The following is a 20,922-nucleotide window of genomic DNA, read 5'->3' on the forward strand; positions in this document are numbered from 1 at the left end:
CTAGTCTGAATTGTAATGTGCTCTAAGTGTTAAAGTCAACAGATTTTGAAGAGCAAATATATATATATAACCTATATACATATATATAAATATATATCACTAATATTTGTTATATTAATTTAAAGTTTCTCAAACTTAACACTATTAACATTTTAGACTGGATAATTCTTCGTTGGAGGCTATTCTTTGCATTGTATATTTAGCAGCTTCCCTGGCCTCTACCTAATCATGACCTAGAACATCTAAAACATCTTTCCAGTGATGACAATCAAACATGTCTGCAGGACTTCCCTGATGGTGCAGTGGTTAAGAATCCATCTGTCAATGTAGGGGACACGGATTTGAACCCTGGTCTGGGAAAATCCCACATGCCGCAGAGCAACTAAGCCCATGCACCGCATGGGCTGAGCCTGCGCTCTAGAGTCTGCAAGCCACAACTACTGAGCCCACGTGCCACAACTACTGAAGGCTGCGTGCCTAGAGCCTGTGCTCTGCAACAAGGGAAGTCACCACAATGAGAAGCCCGTGCACTACAATGAAGAGTAGCCCCCGCTTGCTGCAACCAGAGAAAGCCTGCAAGCAGCAACGAAGACCCAAAGCAGCCAAAAAAAAAAAAAAAATGTCTGCAGACATTGCCACATATCCCCTAGGAGCAAACTCAACCCTGGTTGAGAACAAGTCTTAATTACATTATGAAATGGGAAACTTTTAGGTGTATGGTATTAAAATATATTATTAAAATAATTTTACCTGTTTCTTTTTGCTTTCTAATATGGCTACAAGAAATTTTTAAATTATTTATGACATGTTATATTCTTATTGGACAGCACTGTTGCAATCATCAATTCTACTCTAGGTTATGTACTCTAACACAAAGTTTCTCAAATGCTTAAAGTGCATAAAACTTACCTAAGGATCTTATAAAGTTCAAATTATGATTCAGTATATTTGAGATGAGGTGATCTTTCTAACAAGATCCTAGGTGATACGGATGCTGCTGATCCATGGATAAAATGTTACACAGCATGACTCTAGAGAACTTCCCACACATACGCAAAATAGGACATGAAAAAGAATGTGTATGGTGACGATAGTTAACAATACTGTATTTCATATTTGAAAGTTGCTAAGAGACTAGGTCTTAAAAGTTCTCATCACACACTCACACCAAAAATGTGTAACTATGTATGAGGATGGAAGTTAACTAGACTTACTGTGGTTATCATTTTGCAGTATAGCTAAATATCAAATCATTATGTTCTACACCTGAAACTGATATAATGTTGTAGGTCAATTATACCTCAATAAAAAAAAGTTTTTAAAGAATGTCAGTGCAACACTGTATGCAATGATAAAAATGTAAATTAACCAAAAACTGTAATAACGCCACACTATGCAGTTATATAATATACATGTATGTATATGTGTGTATGTGTATATAGACAATATACACATATATATATGTGTGTATATATATATGTATATAAATGGAAATGAAAATCTGTATCTTATAACAAGGATAAATTTCAGAAACATACTCCAGATCAAAAAGCACACATTTTAGGGCTTCCCTGGTGGCATAGTGGTTGAGAGTCCGCCTGCCAATGCAGGGGACACGGGTTCGTGCCCCGGTCGGGAAGATCCCACATGCCGCGGAGCGGCTGGGCCCGTGAACCATGGCCGCTGAGCCTGCGCGTCCAGAGCCTGTGCTCCACAGCGGGAGAGGCCACAGCAGTGAGAGGCCCGTGTACCGCAAACAAACAAACAAACAAAACACACATTTTAAAATGTTAAAATACATTATAATAAAATATGTACAAAACTTTAAAACATCCAAAAAGGATTGATTTCTATGGCTCTGTAAATATTTAGTAAATTTCTTAAAAAAAATAGATAAATATGACCTACAGCAAATTCTTGACAGTGTTTACTTCTAGAGAATGCAGGATAGGATTGGGATCCTGGATGATTATATACACAAGTGTTAGCACTTGTATCAATAATGTTTTATTTCTTTAACACATGAAGTAAATGTAACCAAAGAATAAGATTACATAAAGCTGGGTAGTAGTGAAAAGACATTCATAAATATATTGACTTTTTTTTTTTTTTTTTTTTTTTTTTGCGGTACGCGGGCCTCTCACTGTTGTGGCCTCTCCCGTTGCTGAGCACAGGCTCTGGACGCGCAGGCTCAGCAGCCATGGCTCACGGGCCCAGCCACTCGGCGGCATGTGGGATCTTCCCGGACCAGGGCACGAACCCGTGTCCCCTGCATCGGCAGGCGGACTCAACCACTGCGCCACCAGGGAAGCCCGACTATTATTCCCTATGGGTTAAAATAATTCATAATAAAAATAAACAAAAGCATGAATAAATAAAAGAATGGTATAAGTCTGGCAATGAATACTGAAGTAGAGAATATGAAATTTTTAAAAAATATTTTAAGACTTTAAAACAATAGAAATGCATTTCTTTTGAAGATATCTCATAGAAATATGTATTTTCTATATGTATTATTAGCAAAGCCACAAATGATACCAATAAGTAGAAAGGATTAGAACAGCAAAATTGTATGCTACATATTTTATCTAAAATAGACGAGATGACATGTTTCATTTTTTCATTTTCATAACATTTGTTTTAAGTTGATTATAAAAGGAATTCATATTCATTGAAGATTTGGAAAATATAGAAAAGAAAATGAAAAAAATCTACCCATTTCCTAAACACTCCATTATAATTATTGTCCCATAATAACCACATTTATTCAACATTTTGGTGTTTACTTCCAGTCACTCCATCTTTCTCATACATATGAAAGAGATTTTACACAAGTACACACAGATACATATATGCAAAATTTCAATGTTTTTCAAGGTGGAATCATATATAAACTGCATGTGATGTCTTATAATCTGAGTATGTTTTCACTTAAATCATAAATGATAAATTCTCTCTCTTCACTGTCTCTGATCGAGCAGTTCCTTTTTGAAACTTAAATGCATTAGTTTATCTATCTCCTCTTTGTTTCACTTTCTTCTTTCAACATGCTCAGGATCACTAGCCATGCTCAAGGGTTCTCAAGATATTTTCCTAAAGAAAGTATTTCTATTCCTAACATAAATGTAGGTGCAATGTTAGAAATAACATTTTTTTTTTCACTAGGAAAAGCATCACATGTATGGATCATGGTGTATTTAAACACTTTTCTGTTAATGAACAAGATTTTTTCCAATCCCTTACTAATATAAAGAAACACAATGCCTACTTGTTTATGTGATTCTACATAGTCATGACAATTTCTTTAAAATAAATTCCAATGAAGATGATCCTAAGGAAAATGATTATGTATATTATTAAGGTTTTGATATTATTATCAAATTATCATCCAGATATGTCATACCATTTTATATCAATTGGTTTGATAAAAATGTGACAATTTAGAGAATCTACTTTCTACTTCCAAATTCCTATGTAGCCTGTTTTCATGTCCAGGCCTTTCCATTTAAGGGAAAAGGCACTAATGAGACCCAATTAAATCTTTTTTTATTACTTTTCAGTTGATCTCTTTATTTAAATACAGTAAATTTTGAGTCCTTCTGCCCTTCTGAAATCTGCTCTCATCTGTATAAGATCTGACAGAAATTTCTTGACCTTTCTGGCACAACACATATTGTTCCCTACTTTGAAATCTCTTGGTATATCAATAGAAGCTGGAAGAGTGAGTCGGATATTTGCCGTTGCCATGTATTTTTCCCATTAAGTTTCATGCGATTTTATTTCCAAATTTAAAAACTAGGAAATAATGGTCAACGAATTCTTAAAAATTTTTTTCTGAAAGTAGACCTGTTCTAATTAAGAACAAAATAAATAACTGCCAATACAATGGAGAAGTTAAAAATAATTAAATCGTAGTCCAATAAATAAAGAAAAATTTTAAAATGAGGCATAAAGTTTAGAAAATAAGCTAAACAATGGAAAATTAAACATGTAAATTACATCAACAAATAAAAATCAGTTGAACTCCTTGGTTTAATTTTATTCAATAAATATTTATTGAATACTTAGTATGTGCCAGGTATCACTAGGTCCTGAGAAGTTAGTGGTAAACAAGTCAGACACAAGACCTCCCCTTATGAAGTTTAGTCTAGTAGAAAACATATTAAAGAAGTAATTATACAGATGATGTGTGTCATCAACAGAGATATTCAGGGTGAATTAAGCACACGTCAAGGGTTTTCTAAAGAGGTTAGAGAAAGCCTTGAACACATTATCACACACCTAAGTTCTTCTTCATCATCACTGATCAGCTATGCATAAGCCTACATCACATTAAATACTGAAATATTAGAAAGGAACACTTTTAATGTAAGACATAAGACAAGGATGACTACTGTCATCAGTAACATTTTTATGTATGTTCTCACCGAGACAAAAAGTACAAAAAACAATTCAATACTAGTATGGGAAAGAAGCAAACAGATGAAGCATTACTTATTTCAGAGAATTTTAAACAGATGAACAGTTTCAGTAGCACTAATTCAATATCAATACATATTTCAGGGAATATACTCTATTTCAAGGACTAGATAAAAACTAGAAATAAAATGGTGAATAAGAAGTTTTCAGTCTAGTGAGTGAAGACAGACAAGAAATAATTGCTTTATAATATGGTTAAGAGCAGTATAAAGAGTAAAAACAGAGTTTCATGGTAATAAGAAGGCCAGCTAAACTCTTTCTTTGTAAGTGGATCAGGAAAAGTCTTCCCAGAAGATGTTAAGACAAAATAGAGCCCTGTAGAGCAAAAATGTATAGAAGGATGGATCTTTCTGGACAGCAGAATTGTTGTTTTAGAAGTATAGGATGATTGCTTCACACTGTAAAGAAATTAATGTGGTTGAAACTGGAGAAGAATAAGAAATCTTTTTTGAAAAGATTTCTGAAAAATTTTTGGAAAATAATTTTGAAAAATTATCATGTTTCAATCATAAAAGGAATTTAAACTTTTCCCAGAAAACAGTGGGCAATGATAAAAGTGTTATAAACAGTGAAATGGCCTTATTAAATTTTGTCTCAGAAATGCATTCAAAAGTTAAAATACATGTTTAGGAGTAATCTAGCTGACAAATGTTGTGACCACAACTAGAATAGTGGCAGTGAGGTTGAAGGAAAAAGCTGGATTCTGGAGACAATAAGGCCATGGAACACATGGGCCTGGAGAGGGGCAAGCAATGAGAAAAACAGTCAAACTCCATGACAGATGGTGGTACATCCACTGAAATAGGGAACACAGAGGGCAAAGGACTATAATGTAAAGATGCAAGTTGTAAATGTAAAGATGATAAATTCTGGTTTGACCATATTGAGTTTGAGGTGCCTGTGCAATGTTCCACTGGAAAAGCCCCATATGCAAGCTGGTTTTCAGAAAGATGTGGAGTGGAGAGGCAGAAGTGTGAGCCATCAGTGCATGCAAGAGAAGCTAATTCTAGCCCTTGGGGTTAGAGATAATCACTTAAGGTAGTAGGTAAGACAATTCCCTCCTTTTCCCACTACTAGTGGACCCAGTGGAACAAAAACATTTTTAAACATTTTTATTAACCCGTTTAGGTTGTATAGGTAGAAGTGATGAACAAGTGACTTTAGAGCCCGTAATTTAAATGTTGGCACAGTCAGCATAAGGTAGGATTGTCTGCATCAGTTAGTTATTCTTTCCTGAGATTTGCTAACTAAGGTTGAGTAAATCATTGCATTTTAGAGTGTGGGATCTTAGAATAGAAGAATTTTCCCTAGGAACACATAACTGAAAAGATTCCTTTCTATATATATTCTTACCTGTTGAACATGATGTGAATTTTCTTTAGAGGTAGGGAAACGGATTAGCATACACTGGTTTAAGGATTCTGTCATTATTATATCTTATGAGGAATGAGAATAATAATGAGTTAGATACTGTTCAGGGCAAGACAAATGAGGTGTTTCTGGTCTATGGCCAATTATTATTAATTCACTTAACAATTATTTTATAGTGGTTACTTTAAGCCAGGCATTTGGTTAAAAACATAGGATTCAATTTGGCTTCTAGGAGATCATAGTCTATTAGTTAAGTAGAAAATAGACTTAAGAGTAATAGTTCCCCTCAACTAGCTGCTTCATCAGCTGAATTATAGAGGCACGCTTAGTTAATACTAAGAATTTTAATAAGCACAATAGGAAATCAATCTCTAATGTCAAAGAACTAAGAGGTCAATTGCCTTCAAAGAAACAAAAAAGTTAATTTAATCAAGATTTCTCTCATTTTGAACCTTTGTCTGGAACATTTTGAACAGTATCTTTGGCCCCTTTCTCCTTTTTACTGTGGTGCTATTCCTCATAGGCCTTGTTTGGGGAGATGGTGATTGACTTGGACATGGTTTTCCAGGAAGTGGCTGGTGATTTTTACTACATATAAACTCAAGCCAGGAGACCCCTGGAGGCAGCCGGTGGTAACGAAGTACCTTAGTGGACACACAGCCTGAGACGGTAGATGTGGTAGACTCTTTCAGAGGATGAGGAGGTAAAGGGGGTGTAGTGGAAGAGGAAGAGGAAGAAGAGGACGATGAGGAAGATGAGGGGAGTAGGAACTGCGACTGAGGGTTACTACTTTCCTTAACATAGAGCAGCCAGTCTATAGCCTGGGGCTGTTGGCTTATAGCTTGGTTTTCAGGGGCTACTGTCGGCCATGTTTTCTTCACATTAGCCTCCTTGGTGATATCAGGTTCCGATGTAGGGAAAAATTTTGATATCTCCCCAATTCCTCCAAGGTTTTCTTCAGGGACTTCATCAGGCTGATTTTCTTTCACAGGGAATGAAAAAGAAGTCTCTGGTAGAGAGAGGATAAAAACTAGTTTCACCTCTATTTTCTTCCTCAGGAGTGGCCTCAGGTGCTGGGATGACAAATAGTGTTGCAGCACGAGGGTCTTTCCTTCCTGTAAGATGGTTACACTGAGATTTTATGCAGGAAGCACAAGCTAAACAAACCATATAACTTGATGAAAGGCGGGGTCCAGGATGAGGATTTGCCCTTCCCCTCATCCTTCGAAAGAGAATCTGCCTACAGAGATCCCTCTGGATTCTGGTCTTGGAGAGAGAATTGACAATTTTATTTACAACATCATCAGGGACCGTTCCACCTTTGATAATGCAGGGATGAATATAACCTAAAGTCCATCGAATTTCCTTATTTGGTTCTGTCTTTTCATAAAGACCAAAACTGCTTTTACTCTGGAGCCTGGAGCCCAATGTTAAAGCAGCTATGTTCCTGATGCAGTGTTTGGAGCTTAATAATGATGGACCTGAGATATTTGGTTTGGGATGGGGTGAGGGAAGATCTGTGGCCTTGTGTTTGTCACTTAGTGAAGTGGTGTTCTGAAATTTTGAGTGACACACTGGTGAACCCAGGGTCCTGAAGTTACGATCAAGTGTTTTGGGCTGGAACAATGGCAAACTCTTTGACTGATGCACAGAATGTGGTAAAGGTGATTTCCTTTCTTTTGAGTTGGACAACATTAATCTCAGAACACTGGAATTAGAGCTCAATACAGGTGTTGTCTGAGGCCTGGAATCAGGTAACGATGAGCTCAGAGTCATCTGACTGGGCTCCAAAGAAGGTGATGTCTGAAGCAAGTCATGTTTGAGGTGTAGAGTTGAATGATGGTGAGGTCAAACATCTTTGATTGCGCTCTAACAAAGAGTGTCAAAGGCTATCCAATGAAGAGGCTTTCTGAGGCTTGGACTCAGGTAATGCTGAGCTAAAGGCTCTTTGATTAGGTCCCAAAGATGACAATGTCCATAGGTAGTCTGGGGAAGGAGTTTCTTGATGTTTGAGGGCATATAATGATGAACTTGAGACCCTTCGATTAGACTTCAGTGAAGGGGATATCCAGCAAAGGTCTAGAGAAGATGTATTCTAAGCATAGGGAAAGGGTAATTGTGAGCTCCAGGCTGTTTGATTGGGCTCTGGCAATGATGTCTTGGTGAGGTCAAGTGAAGATGTGATCTGAGGTTTGGCGTGGGACAACGGTGAGCTCAAGCCTCTCTTATTAGGCCACAGGGAGTTCTCTGGTGGAGGTGTAGTGAAGGTGTGGCCTGATATTTGGAGTGAGATAATGGTGATTTCAGAACCCTGTTATAGAGGTCCCGTGAAACTGTGTCCTGACACTTGGCAGAGGGCAATATTGAGCATCTCTGTACCTTCTGGTTAGAGTTTAGGGGATGCACTGCAGGGTTATTACTATGGGATTCTACTCTGACCACAGATTGGTTATTGGGTTGCTTTTGTTTTTCATCTGTGTGTTGATGTGTTAATGAGCTGCTTGTGGCCAGTTGGTAAGAGCGTTCTAATGGCACAAACTGTTGATCATAGTATGCTAGTGCCACCAACTTGTGCTAGTCTAGAGGTCTTTCTGAAAGCAGTTGGCTTGCAGGGATGTTTTAGTAACTGATAGAGTCTTTTAGCTGGATTCCATGGACAACAAATACTTTTAAATAAAAAACTTAGGTAGTTTCTATCATCTATCATGTAATCTTTTTGTTAATTCCTAAATATTATAAGCGTTTCAAAATTGAGGTGTAAATGAGGTTGAAAAAAGTGTCACCAGTTGAGATTCTTCTCTGTCTTCTCTTTAGAGTTTTTTCCTCTTGAGGAAATAATGCCTGTTAACAAAAGAGTGAAGAAGGTTCAGAAGAGATCCTGATAGGGATATTAATTTTCTCAAACAATTTGTAGTGACTAGAGAACTACTGTGTGTGTAACTTTTGAATTAAACTTTCTAAATTCCCAATTGCCCATCTGTAAAATAGATAAACATAATGTTTAATTTATTGGGCTAAAGACTAAATAATACATCTAAAATGTGTAACAGTGCCCAAGATATAACAGACGCTCAATAAAAGGTAATAGCTATTTTCAGTACTCTTTCAATGATTGCTTTAGTAAAAAAAAAAGTCTGTGATAAGTTTATTGAATGAAATAAGAGAATCTTAAAGAAAGTGAAATGGAAGTTCTGATATGTTACTTTTCAATTTAGATTCAATTACCCATCATTATCACCTTTTAGCTTACTTCCAAAAGACCATAATTCTAGTTGAATGTCTATTACATACTTTCAGTCTTAGTCTTATTTGTCACTATTGCAGCTTTTGAAACTGTTGATCACTACCTTTTCAAACAATGTTCTTCATTCATGTCCATTATTTCTCTCTACTCTGATTCTCTCATTCATTCTCTTATTTCCCTATAGATCTTCACTGAATTCTTTTCTTTTGTTCTCACCTCAGAGTAGTTCTCAGACTTACATCACCAGTTTTGTCCTATTTTCACTTTATTCCCAAGGAATCACATTAGTTACATTTAGGATTTAAAAATTAACTATAGAAAGTTTATAAAAAACAGAACCTTCTATCTGGTCAAAAGCAATACAAGCATTTACTACTCAGGAAACACAGCTATGGTGCTTCTTAAAAAGCAGCACCTGGGCTTCCCTGGTGACGCAGTGGTTGAGAGTCCACCTGCCGATGCAGGGGACACGGGTTCGTGCCCCAGTCCGGGAAGATCCCATATGCCGCAGAGCAGCTGGGCCTGTGAGCCATGGCCGCTGAGCCTGCGCGTCCAGAGCCTGTGCTCCGCAACGGGAAAAGCCACAACAGTGAGAGGCCCGCGTACCGCAAAAAAAAAAAAAAAAAAAAAAAAAAAAAGCAACACATGGTTTAACATGACACTATTTCAGTGCATTTTTCATGGTCAAGGGTCTGTTCTTCAGGTTTTAAGGCTAAAACACACTATATGACAAAAAACCCAAGAGTAATTCCAACTGATGCAGGGATTAGCCAATTAGAACACTGACTTTAAGGCCCTTGAAGAATGAGAGCTATCAGAATTTGGTTTCATGGTTATTTCTATGCTTCAGTAACTTACTAATCCAATTTCTGACGGACAACTTTATTCCTCATATATGCCAACTTATCCACTTATTTACTATCAATTCTACTACTGCTAGAATTTTTTCCCTTATGTTAAGGTGTCTTTCCACATATTTAATCTTATTTACATTTATTTAAAAATATATCTTATTAGTATCTTAATTCACTTGTTTTCAAGTGTTGAGTCATTCTTAGTGGAATTCTCCAAGTATCAACAATATTATTTACACACCAATGACTTCCTAATTTTTTTGTCTCTAGTCCTGGTTTTCTCTTTAGCTTTGAAATTCTATTTCCAATTAATCATCAGACTTCTCTATCCAAAATTCCCCAAAACAATTCAAGCACAAAACATAAAAATCAGTAAGTTATTTCTCCTTATAAAGAAATCATCTTTTTGTATATCTTCTCTCTCGTTCTTAAAACCTAGTCATCTAATTCAAAATCTTTGAAATCATCCTGGACAGCTTCACTTTCTAAAATGATTTAGAAACCAGGACCTCTTGGTTTTATCTCTTTCATACCTTAATTCATCTTTTTTCTATCCAATTCCACTATTTCAGTTTATACCATAGGCATATCTCAGGTAAACTAATGTATTATTATATTAACCTCTACATATCTTTCCCCCATAACCTCACTCACTCTCTTCCCTCTCCTCTGTCACACATCCAAAGCAAACTCTTGCTGGTGAGACATAGTTACTCCTCACCCAAAGATTTTCTTCATTTTGCTTCTGCCTGCATGAATAATAACGACTGAAGTTACTTGCTGGCTTTGTGTGGTGTGTTTTGAGATCCAATACTTTAAAAGGAGGGGGAATGGCACATCCTACTATATATGTGTGGCACTCTAACAAACGTCTAGATAATAATAATAGAGTAACTCCATGATCTTGATGTAAGGAAAGATTTCTTAAAAGAACATAAAAAGGCTTCAAGATGGCGGAAGAGTAAGACGTGGAGATCACCTTCCTCCCCCAAAATACATCAGAAATACATCTACATGTGGAACAACTCCTACAGAACACCTACTGAACACTGGCAGAAGACCTCAGACCTCCCAAAAGGCAAGAAAATCCCTACGTACCTGCGCAGGGCTTAAGAAAAAAGAAAAAAACAGAGACAAAAGAATAGGACCGGACCTGCACCAGTGGGAGGGAGCTGTGAAGGAGGAAAGGTTTCCACACACTAGGAAGCCCTTTCACTGGTAAAGATGGGCATGGCGGAAGGGGGAAGCTTCGGAGCCGCGGAGGAGAGCACAGCAACAGGGGTGCGGAGGGAAAAGCGGAGAGATTCCCGCACAGAGGATCAGTGCCAACCAGCACTCACTAGCCCGAGAGGCTTGTCTGCTCCCCCACCAGGGTGGGCGGGGGCTGGGAGCTGAAGCTCGGGCTTCAGTTGGAGCGCAGGGAGAGGACTGGCGGCGTGAACACAGCCTGAAGGGGTTAGTGTGCCACAGCTAGCCGGGAGGGAATCCGGGGAAAAGGTCTGCAGCTGCCGAACAGCCAAGAGACTTTTTCTTCCCTCTTTGTTTCCTGGTGCGCGAGGAGAAGGGTTTAAGAGCGCTGCTTAAAGGAGCTCCAAAGACGGGCGCGAGCCGCGGCTATCAGCGCAGACCCCAGAGACGGGCATAAGACGCTAAGTCTACTGCTGCTGCCACCAAGAAGCCTGTGTGTCAGCACAGGACACTCTTCACACCTCCCCTCCCAGAAGCCTGTGCAGCCCGCCACTGCTAGGGTCCCGGGATCCAGGGACAACTTCCCCGGGAGAACGCATGGCGTGCCTCAGGCTGGTGCAACGTCAAGGTGGCCTCTGCTGCCGCAGGCTCGTCCCACATCCGTACCCCTCCCTCCCCTGGCCTGAGTGAGCCAGAGCCCCCGAATCAGCTGCTCCTTTAACCCCCTCCTGTCTGAGCGAAGAAGAACCGCCCTCAGGTAACCTACACGCAGAGGCGGGGCCAAATCCAAAGCTGAACCCCGGGAGCTGTGTAAACAAAGAAGAGAAAGGGAAATCCCTCCCAGCAGCCTCAGGAGCAGCAGATTAAATCTCCACAATCAACTTGATGTACCCCGCATCTGTGGAATACATGAATAGACAACGAATCATCCCAAATTGAGGAGGTAGACTTTGGGAGCAACAATACATATATTTTTTTCCCTTTTTCTTTTTTTGTGAGTGTGTATGTGTATGCTTCTGTGTGTAATTTTGTCTGTACAGCTTTGCTTTTACCATTTGTCCTAGGGTTCTGTCTGTCCGGTTTTTTGTTTTGGTTTGGTTTTTTAGTATAGTTTTTAGCGTTTGTTATCATTGGCGGATTTGTTCTTTGGTTTGGTTGTTCTCTTCTTTCTTTCTTTTTTTTTATTACTTTAAAAAATTTTTTACTGTTTCTTTTAATTATTTTATTTTATTTTATCAACTTTTCCTCCTTCCTTCCTTCCTTCCTTCCTCCCTCCCTCCCTCCCTCCCTCCCTCCCTCCCTCCCTCTCTCTCTCTCTTTCTTTCTTTCTTTCTTTCTTTCTTTCTTTCTTTCTTTCTTTCTTTCTTTCTTTCTTTCTTTCTTTCTTTCTTTCTTTCTTTCTTTCTTTCTTTCTTTCTTTCTTTCTTTCTTTCTTCCCTCCCTCCCTTTTATTCTGAGCCTTGTGGAGGACAGGCTCTTGGTGCTCCAGCCAGGCCAGGGCATTGTTCCACTAGACACCTCCCAGCTCCATGTAATATCAAATGGAGAAAATCTCCCAGAGATCTCCATCTCAACACCAAGACCCAGCTCCACTCAATGACCAGCAAGCTCCAGTGCTGGCCACCCTATGACAAACAACTAGCAAGACAGGAACAGAACCCCACCCATTAGTAGAGAGGCTGCCTAAAATCATAATAAGGCCACAGACACCCCAAAACACACCATCAGACGTGACACCAGAAAGAAGATCCAGCCTCATCCACCAGAACACAGGCACTAGTCCCCTCCACCAGGAAGCCGACAAAACCCACTGAACCAACCTTAGCCACTGAGGGCAGACACCAAGAACAATGGGAATTACGAACCTGCAGCCTGCAAAAACGAGACCCCAAACACAGTAAGTTAAGCAAAATGAGAAGACAGAGAAGCACACAGCAGATGAAGGAGCAAGGTAAAAACCCACCAGAACTAATGAAAGAAGAGGAAATAGGCAGTCTACCTGAAAAAGAATTCAGAATAATGATAGTAAAGATGATCCAAAATCTTGGAAATAGAATGGAGAAAATATAAGAAATGTTTAACAAGGACCTACAAGAACTTTTCTTGCCTCTTTGTTTCCTGGTGCATGAGGAGAGGGGATTAAGAGTGCCACTTAAAGGAGCTCCAGAGATGGGCATGAGCCGCGGCTATCAGTGCAAACCCCAGAGACGGGCATGAGATGCTAAGGCTGCTGCTGAAGCCACCAAGAAGCCTGTGTGCATGCACAGGAATTATCTATCTTGGAAATAGAATGGAGAAAATACAAGAAACGTTTAACAAGGACCTAGAAGAACTAAAGAGCAAACAAACAGTGATGAATAACACAATAAATGAAATTAAAAATTCTCTAGAAGGGATCAATAGCAGAACAACTGAGGCAGAAGAATGGATAAGTGACCTGGAAGATAAAATAGTGGAAATAACTACCTCAGAGCAGAATAAAGAAAAAAGAATGAAAAGAATTGAGGACAGTCTCAGAGACCTCTGGGACAACACTAAACATACCAACATTCAAATGATAGGGGTCCCAGAAGAAGAAGAGAAAAAGAAAGGGAGTGAGAAAATATTTGAAGAGATTATAGTTGAAAACTTCCCAAATATGGGAAAGGAAATAGTCAATCAAGTCCAGGAAGCACAGAGAGTCCCATACAGGATAAATACAAGGAGAAACACGCCAAGACACATATTAATCAAACTGTCAAAAATTAAATACAGGGCTTCTCTGGTGGTGCAGTGGTTGAGAGTCCGCCTGCCGATGCAGGGGACATGGGTTCGTGCCCCAGTCTGGGAAGATCCCACATGCCACAGAGCGGCTGGGCCTGTGAGCCATGGCCGCTGAGCCTGCGCGTCCAGAGCCTGTGCTCTGCAACGGGGGAGGCCACAACAGTGAGAGGCCCGTGTACAGAAAAAAAAAAAAAAATTAAATACAAAGAAAAAATATTAAAAGCAACAAGGGAAAAACAACAAATAAAATACAAGGGAATCCCCATAAGGTTAACAGCTGATCTTTCAGTAGAAACTCTCCAAGCCAGAAGGGAGTGGCAGGACATATTTAAACTGATGAAGGGGAAAAACCTACAACCAAGATTACTTTACCTAGCAAGGATCTCATTCAGATTTGACAGAGAAATTAAAAGCTTTACAGACAAGCAAAAGCTAAGAGAATTCAGCACCACCAAACCAGCTTTACAACAAATGCTAAAGGAACTTCTCTAGGCAGGAAACACAAGACAAGGAAAAGACCTACAATAACAAACCCAAAACAATTAAGAAAATGGTAATAGGAACATATATATCGATAATTACCTTAAATGTAAATGGATTAAATGCTCCAACCAAAATACATAGACTGGCTGAATGGATACAAAAACAAGACCCGTATATATGCTGTCTACAAGAGACCCACTTCAGACCTAGGGACATATACAGACTGAAAATGAGTGGATGGAAAAAGATATTCCATGCAAATGGAAATCAAAAGAAAACTGGAGTAGCAATTCTCATATCTGACAAAATAGACTTTAAAACAAAGACTATTACAAGAGACAAAGAAGGACACTACATAATGATCAAGGGATCAATCCAAGAAGAAGATATAACAATTTTAACTATTTATGCACCACAAATAGGAGGACCTCAATACATAAGGCAAATGCTAACAGCCATAAAAGGGGAAAATGACAGTAACACAATCACAGTAGGGGACTTTAACACCCCACTTTCACCAATGGACAGATCATCCAAAATAAAAAGAAATAAGGAAATACAAGCTTTGAATAATACATTAAAAAAGAAGGACCTTCAATATAATTGAAGTACGCGGTACTGCAATTGTATTGCAGTATTGCAGTACGCGGGCCTCTCACTGTTGTGGCCTCTCCCGTTGCGTGGCACGGGCTCCGGACGCACAGGCTCAGCAGCCATGGCTCACGGACCCAGCTGCTCCGCGGCATGTGGATCTCCCCGGACCAGGGCACGAACCCATGTCCCCTGCATCGGCAGGCAGAATCTCAACCACTGTGCCACGAGGGAAGCCCAATATAAGTCTCTTTTAAATGTCTGGATTCACCTTGGGGCAAGCGCTGATGTGCAGGTTCGATGTTCAGCAACTCTCCTTGGCACTTTCCCTGGCAACAATGCTCAGAACCGCAGTAAACAGAACTGTCAGTAATAAATCAATTAACTCTAAAGAACTGTGATGTGAGATATCAGGCTGTGTCTTTGTTTCCCAATGTTGGCAGCCTTCCTATCCTGAGAGTAGCATCATCTGACACTCACCTATGAACTCAGGTATAGCCCAGGTCCAGGAACACTCCAGACCTTGGATCTCATGGATTTCTTGAGTTCTAGCTCACTAGCATCCAACTAGGAATCAATAAAGTTACCTAGAAGCATTAATGAACTATTTTCAATATTTCAAAATACCTAATTCAAAATTATCATTGGTCTATAAAGGATCACTTACATATAGGCTAAGTAGTGTCAAATGTCTTTGCGTTTAATTGGAATTCTATCGATTATGTGTACTTCCATATTATCTCAGAGTTTACTCTAAAGTAATACTTATTTTGGTTTTGGATGTTTACTTGACTACTGTGTCTCTCTCAAGATCATATAGTGTTGAACCTGGCTCATTCATTTGACAGACAGTTGATAAACAGTATATTCCAGATCTTGTGCTAGGCACTGAGGATAAAGAAATAAGAGACTTCATGTTGCTTTCAGTCTACTCCTAATGTGACTGGAGAGGGAGGTAAGCCAATAATACAATGTGAAGTGATAAGTATATCAACATAGCATTATTAGAACACAGAGAACAGACACGACTCAGAATGAGCAGAGAGAGTGGAATTACCATGTGGCTGTATGCCTCTTTGCTTCCATTGTCATTGCAAGAAAAAGTTTCGTAGCTACTTCTGATCTTAACTTGGTCTTTAACTGCTTGTCTCTTCAATGTTTTTCCCACTCCTTCTACTAGTTTCTTTTGCTATTCATATCCTCCCTCCAGAGGAGCTGACAAGGGTTTCTTCTCTTCTTATGTGACTTTATTTTTGCAACTTTTAAAGGGAGTCCTGTTGATGTGATCTCAGCCATTTTCTTTGTCTACCAAGGTGGAATTCTTTCAAGGATTATCTCCAGATCCATATTTATCCTTGAACTTTTGAACTGCTGTGACTTAGGTGTTAATAATCCAAGTACATTTTCAGAGCTTTGGTCTTCTCAAAAGAGGAAAAAATCTTATGCTATGTTCTAATATTTCCATCAAAGAAAGATGCTAACTGCCTTTATAAATTTAAAGATTGTAGGGCTTCCCCAGTAACGCAGTGGTTAAGAGTCCACCTGCTAATGCAGGGGACATGGGTTCGTGCCCCGGTCTGGAAAGATACCACATGCTGTGGAGCAGTTGGGCCTGTGAGCCATGGCCGCTGAGCCTGCGTGTCCGGAGCCTGTGCTCCACAACAGGAGAGACCACAACAGTAAGAGGCCTGCGTACCACAAAAAAAAAAAAAAAAAAAAAAAAAATTAAAGATTGTAGCCCTAGAATTCTCACTCCTTTCTGGCTATTCTGGAGGTGAGAAAAATATAAGGAAGACTAGCCACCTCATTTGCATATCCACTGAATCATCCTCCTGATAAGTACAGATTTTCCTCTAATGAAATACTGTTTCATCAAACTACCTACGAAATAACTGTACAAACATTCTAATGTACTCTACCCAAGGGTAGAGGCTATTATGTTAAATTTCTTATAAAATAGTTCTTTTGTTATCACAGTTTTTGAATACAGAGAATATATATGTTTGAACAAAACACAATCATTGAAAAGCAAGTATAGCCATTCTCTGACAGGAGAAAAAAATCACTGTGATATTATTTTACCAGAACCAAGATTTTAAAAAATGGGTACAGCAGAAATTTTAATGATTATATTTGCTTGTTGGATGTTAATTTCATCACCTAATTGATATTTTATTTAGTATCAACTCATACGGCAGATAGTTATATGAAAGCTTTAAATAGTTATAAATAAAAAGAAAGAAAAAAAAAAGGACTTAATTGATATTTATAGGACAGTCCATCCAAAAAACCAGAATACACTTTCTTCTTAAGTGCTCATGGAAGATTCTCCAGGATAGATCATGTCTTGGGTCACAAATCAAGCCTTGGTAAATTTAAGAAAATTGAAATCGTATCAAGTATCTTTTCTGACAAGAACTCTATGAGACTAGATATCAATTACAGGAAAAAATCTGTAAAAATACAAGCACATGGAGGCTAAACAATACACTACTAAATAACCAAGAGATCACTGAAGAAATCAAAGAGGAAATCAAAAATACCTAGAAACAAATGACAATGAAAACACGATGACCCAAAACCTATGGGATGCAGCAAAAGCTGTCTCAAGAGGGAAGTTTATAACAATAAAATCCTACCTCAAGAAACAAAAAACACCTCAAATAAACAATCTAACCTTACACCTAAGGCAATTAGAAAAAGAAGAACAAAAAAACTACAATGTTTGTAGAAGGAAAGAAATCATAAAATCAGATCAGAAACAAATGAAAAAGAAATGAAGGAAATGATAGCAAAGATCAATAAAACTAAAAGCTGGTTCTTTGAGAAGATAAACAAAATGGATAAACCACTAGCCTGACTCATCAAGAAAAAAAGGGAGAAGACTCAGATCAATAGAATTAGAAATGGAAAAGGAGAAGTAACAACTGACACTGCAGAAATACAAAGAATCATGAGAAATTACTACAAGCAACTATATGCCAATAAAATGGACAACCTGGAAGAAATGGACAAATTCTTAGAAATGCATAATCTGCCAAGACTGAATCAGGAAGAAATAGAAAATATGAACAGACCAATCACAAGCACTGAAATTGAAACTGTGATTAAAAATCTTCCAACAAAAGCCCAGGACCAGATGGCTTCCCAGGCGAATTCTATCAAACATTTAGAGAAGAGCTAACACCTATCCTTCTCAAACTCTTCCAAAATATAGCAGAGGGAGGAACACTCCCAAACTCATTCTACGAGGCCACCATCACCCTGATACCAAAACCAGACAAAGATGTCACAAAGAAAGAAAACTACAGGCCAATATCACTGATGAACACAGATGCAAAAATCCTCAGCAGAATACTGGCAAACAAAATCCAACAGCACATTAAAAGGATCATACACCATGGTCAAGTGGGGTTGATTCCAGGAATGCAAGGATTCTTCAATATACACAAATCAATCAATGTGATATACCATATTAACAAACTGAAGGAGAAAAAGCAGATGATCATCTCAATAGATGCAGAAAAAGTTTTTGACAAAATTCAACCATTTATGATAAAAACCCTCCAGAAAGTAGGCATAGAGGGAACTTACCTCAACATAATAAAGCCCATATATGACAAACCCACAGCCAACATCATCCTCAATGGTGAAAACCTGAAACCATTTCCACGAAGATCAGGAACAAGACAAGTTTGCCCACTCTCAACACTATTATTCAACATAGTTTTGGAAATTTTAGCCACAGCAACCAGAGAAGAAAAAAATAAAAGGAATCCAAAACGGAAAAGCAGAAGTAAAGGTGTCACTGTTTGCAGATGACATGATACTATACATAGAGAACCCTAAAGATGGCACCAGAAGACTACTAGAGCTAATCAATGAATTTGGTAAAGTAGCAGGATAAAAAACTAATGCACGGAAATTTCTTGCATTCCTATACACTAATGATGAAAAATCTGAAAGTGAAATTAAGAAAACACTCCCATTTACCACTGCAACAAAAAGAATAAAATATCTAGGAATAAACCTACCTAAGGAGACAAAAGACCTGTATGCAGAAAATTATAAGATACTGATTACGGAAATTAAAGATGATACAAATAGATGGAGACATATACCATGTCCTCGGATTGGAAGAATCAACATTGTGGAAATAATTATACTACCCAAAGCAATCTACAGATTCAATGCAATCCCCATTAAACTACGACTGGCATTTTTCACAGAAGTAGAACAAAAAATCTCACAATCTTATGGCAACATAGCAGATCCCGAATTGCCAATGCAATCTTGAGAAAGACAAACGGAGCTGGAGGAATCTGGCTCCCTGACTTCAGACTATACTACAAAGCTACGGTCATCAAGACAGTATGGTACTGGAACAAAAATAGAAATATAGATCAATGGAACAGGATAGAAAGCCCAGAGATAAACCCACACACATATGGTCACCTTTTCTTTGATAAAGGAGGCAAGAATATACAGTGGAGAAAAGACAGCCTCTTCAATAAGTGGTGCTGGGAAAACTGGACAGCTACCTGTCAAAGAATGAAATTAGAACACTCCGTAACACCACACACAAAAATAAACTCAAAATGGATTAAAGACCTAAAAGTAAGGCCAGACACTTTTAAACTCTTGGAGGAAAACACAGGCAGAATGCTCCATGACATATATCACAGCAAGATCCTTTTTGACCTACCTCCTAGAGAAATGGTAATAAAACAAAAATAAACAAATGGGACCTAATGAAACTTAAAGGCTTTTGCACAGCAAAGGAAACCATAAACAACACGAAAAGACAACCCTCAGAATGGGAGAAAATATTTACAAATGAAGCAACTGACAAAGGATTAATCTCCAAAATTTACAAGCAGCTCATGCAGTTCAATGTCAAAAAAACAAACAACCCAATCCAAAAATGGGCAGAATACCTAAATAGACAGCTCTCCAAAGAAGATATACAGATTGCCAACAAACACATGAAAGAATACTCAATATCATTAATCATTAGAGAAATGCAAATCAAAACTGCAATGAAATATCATCTCACACCAGTCAGAATGGCCATCTTCAAAAAATCTAGAAACAATAAATGCTGGAGAGGGTGTGGAGAAAAGAACACACTCTTGCACTGTTGGTGGGAATGTAAATTGACACAGCCACTATGGAGAACAGTTTGGAGGTTCCTTAAAAAACTAAAAATAGAACTACCATACGACCCAGCAATCCCCATATTGGGCATATACCCTGAAAAACCGTAATTCAAAAAGAATCATGTACCAAAATGTTAATCGCAGCTCTATTTACAGTAGCCAGGACATGGAAGCAACCTAAGTGTCCATCAGCAGATGACTGGATAAAGAAGACGTGGTACATATATACTATGGAATATTACTCAGCCATAAAAAAAACGAAATTGAGTTATTTGTAATGAGGTGGATGGACCTAGAGTCTGTCATACAGAGTGAAGTATGTCAGAAAGAGAAAAACAAATACCGTATGCTAACACATATATATGGAATCTAAGGACAAAAGAAATGTCATGAAGAACCTAGGGGCAAGACGGGAATAAAGACACAGACCTACTAGAGAACGGACTTGAGGATATAGGGAGGGGGAAGGGTAAGCTGGGACAAAGTGAGAGAGTGTCATGGACATATATACACTACCAAATGTAAAATAGCTAGCTAGTGGGAAGCAGCCGCATAGCACAGGGAGATCAGCTCAGTGCTTTGTGACCACCTAGAGGGCTGGGACAGGGCGAGTAGGAGGGAGTGAGACAGATGAGGGAAGAAATATGGGGATATATGTATATGTATAACTGATTCACTTTGTTATAAAGCAGAAACTAACACACCATTGTAAAGCAGTTATACTCCAATAAAGATGTTTAAAAAAAGAACATAGAAAGCTATAACCATTAAAAATTGATAAGTTAAAATC

The 20,922-nt window shown here is 38.4% G+C and overlaps 1 protein-coding gene across 1 annotated transcript in view; it reads right to left on the reverse strand.

Moving 5' to 3' along the window:
* Positions 1 to 3,915: 3,915 nt before the first annotated feature.
* CSNK2A2IP (casein kinase 2 subunit alpha' interacting protein) overlaps positions 3,916 to 20,922 on the reverse strand; it is a 69,139-nt gene continuing 52,132 nt past the window's right edge. The window contains 4 exon segments of the mRNA XM_033855227.2: positions 3,916 to 6,902; positions 6,904 to 7,666; positions 7,668 to 8,094; positions 8,097 to 8,424. Of these exon segments, the coding sequence (XP_033711118.1) occupies positions 6,276 to 6,902; positions 6,904 to 7,666; positions 7,668 to 8,094; positions 8,097 to 8,424 (2,145 nt within the window). The 3' untranslated portion in view covers positions 3,916 to 6,275.

Source organism: Tursiops truncatus, chromosome 4, assembly GCF_011762595.2.
Source record: "Tursiops truncatus isolate mTurTru1 chromosome 4, mTurTru1.mat.Y, whole genome shotgun sequence".
Classification (NCBI taxonomy): Eukaryota; Metazoa; Chordata; class Mammalia; order Artiodactyla; family Delphinidae; genus Tursiops; species Tursiops truncatus.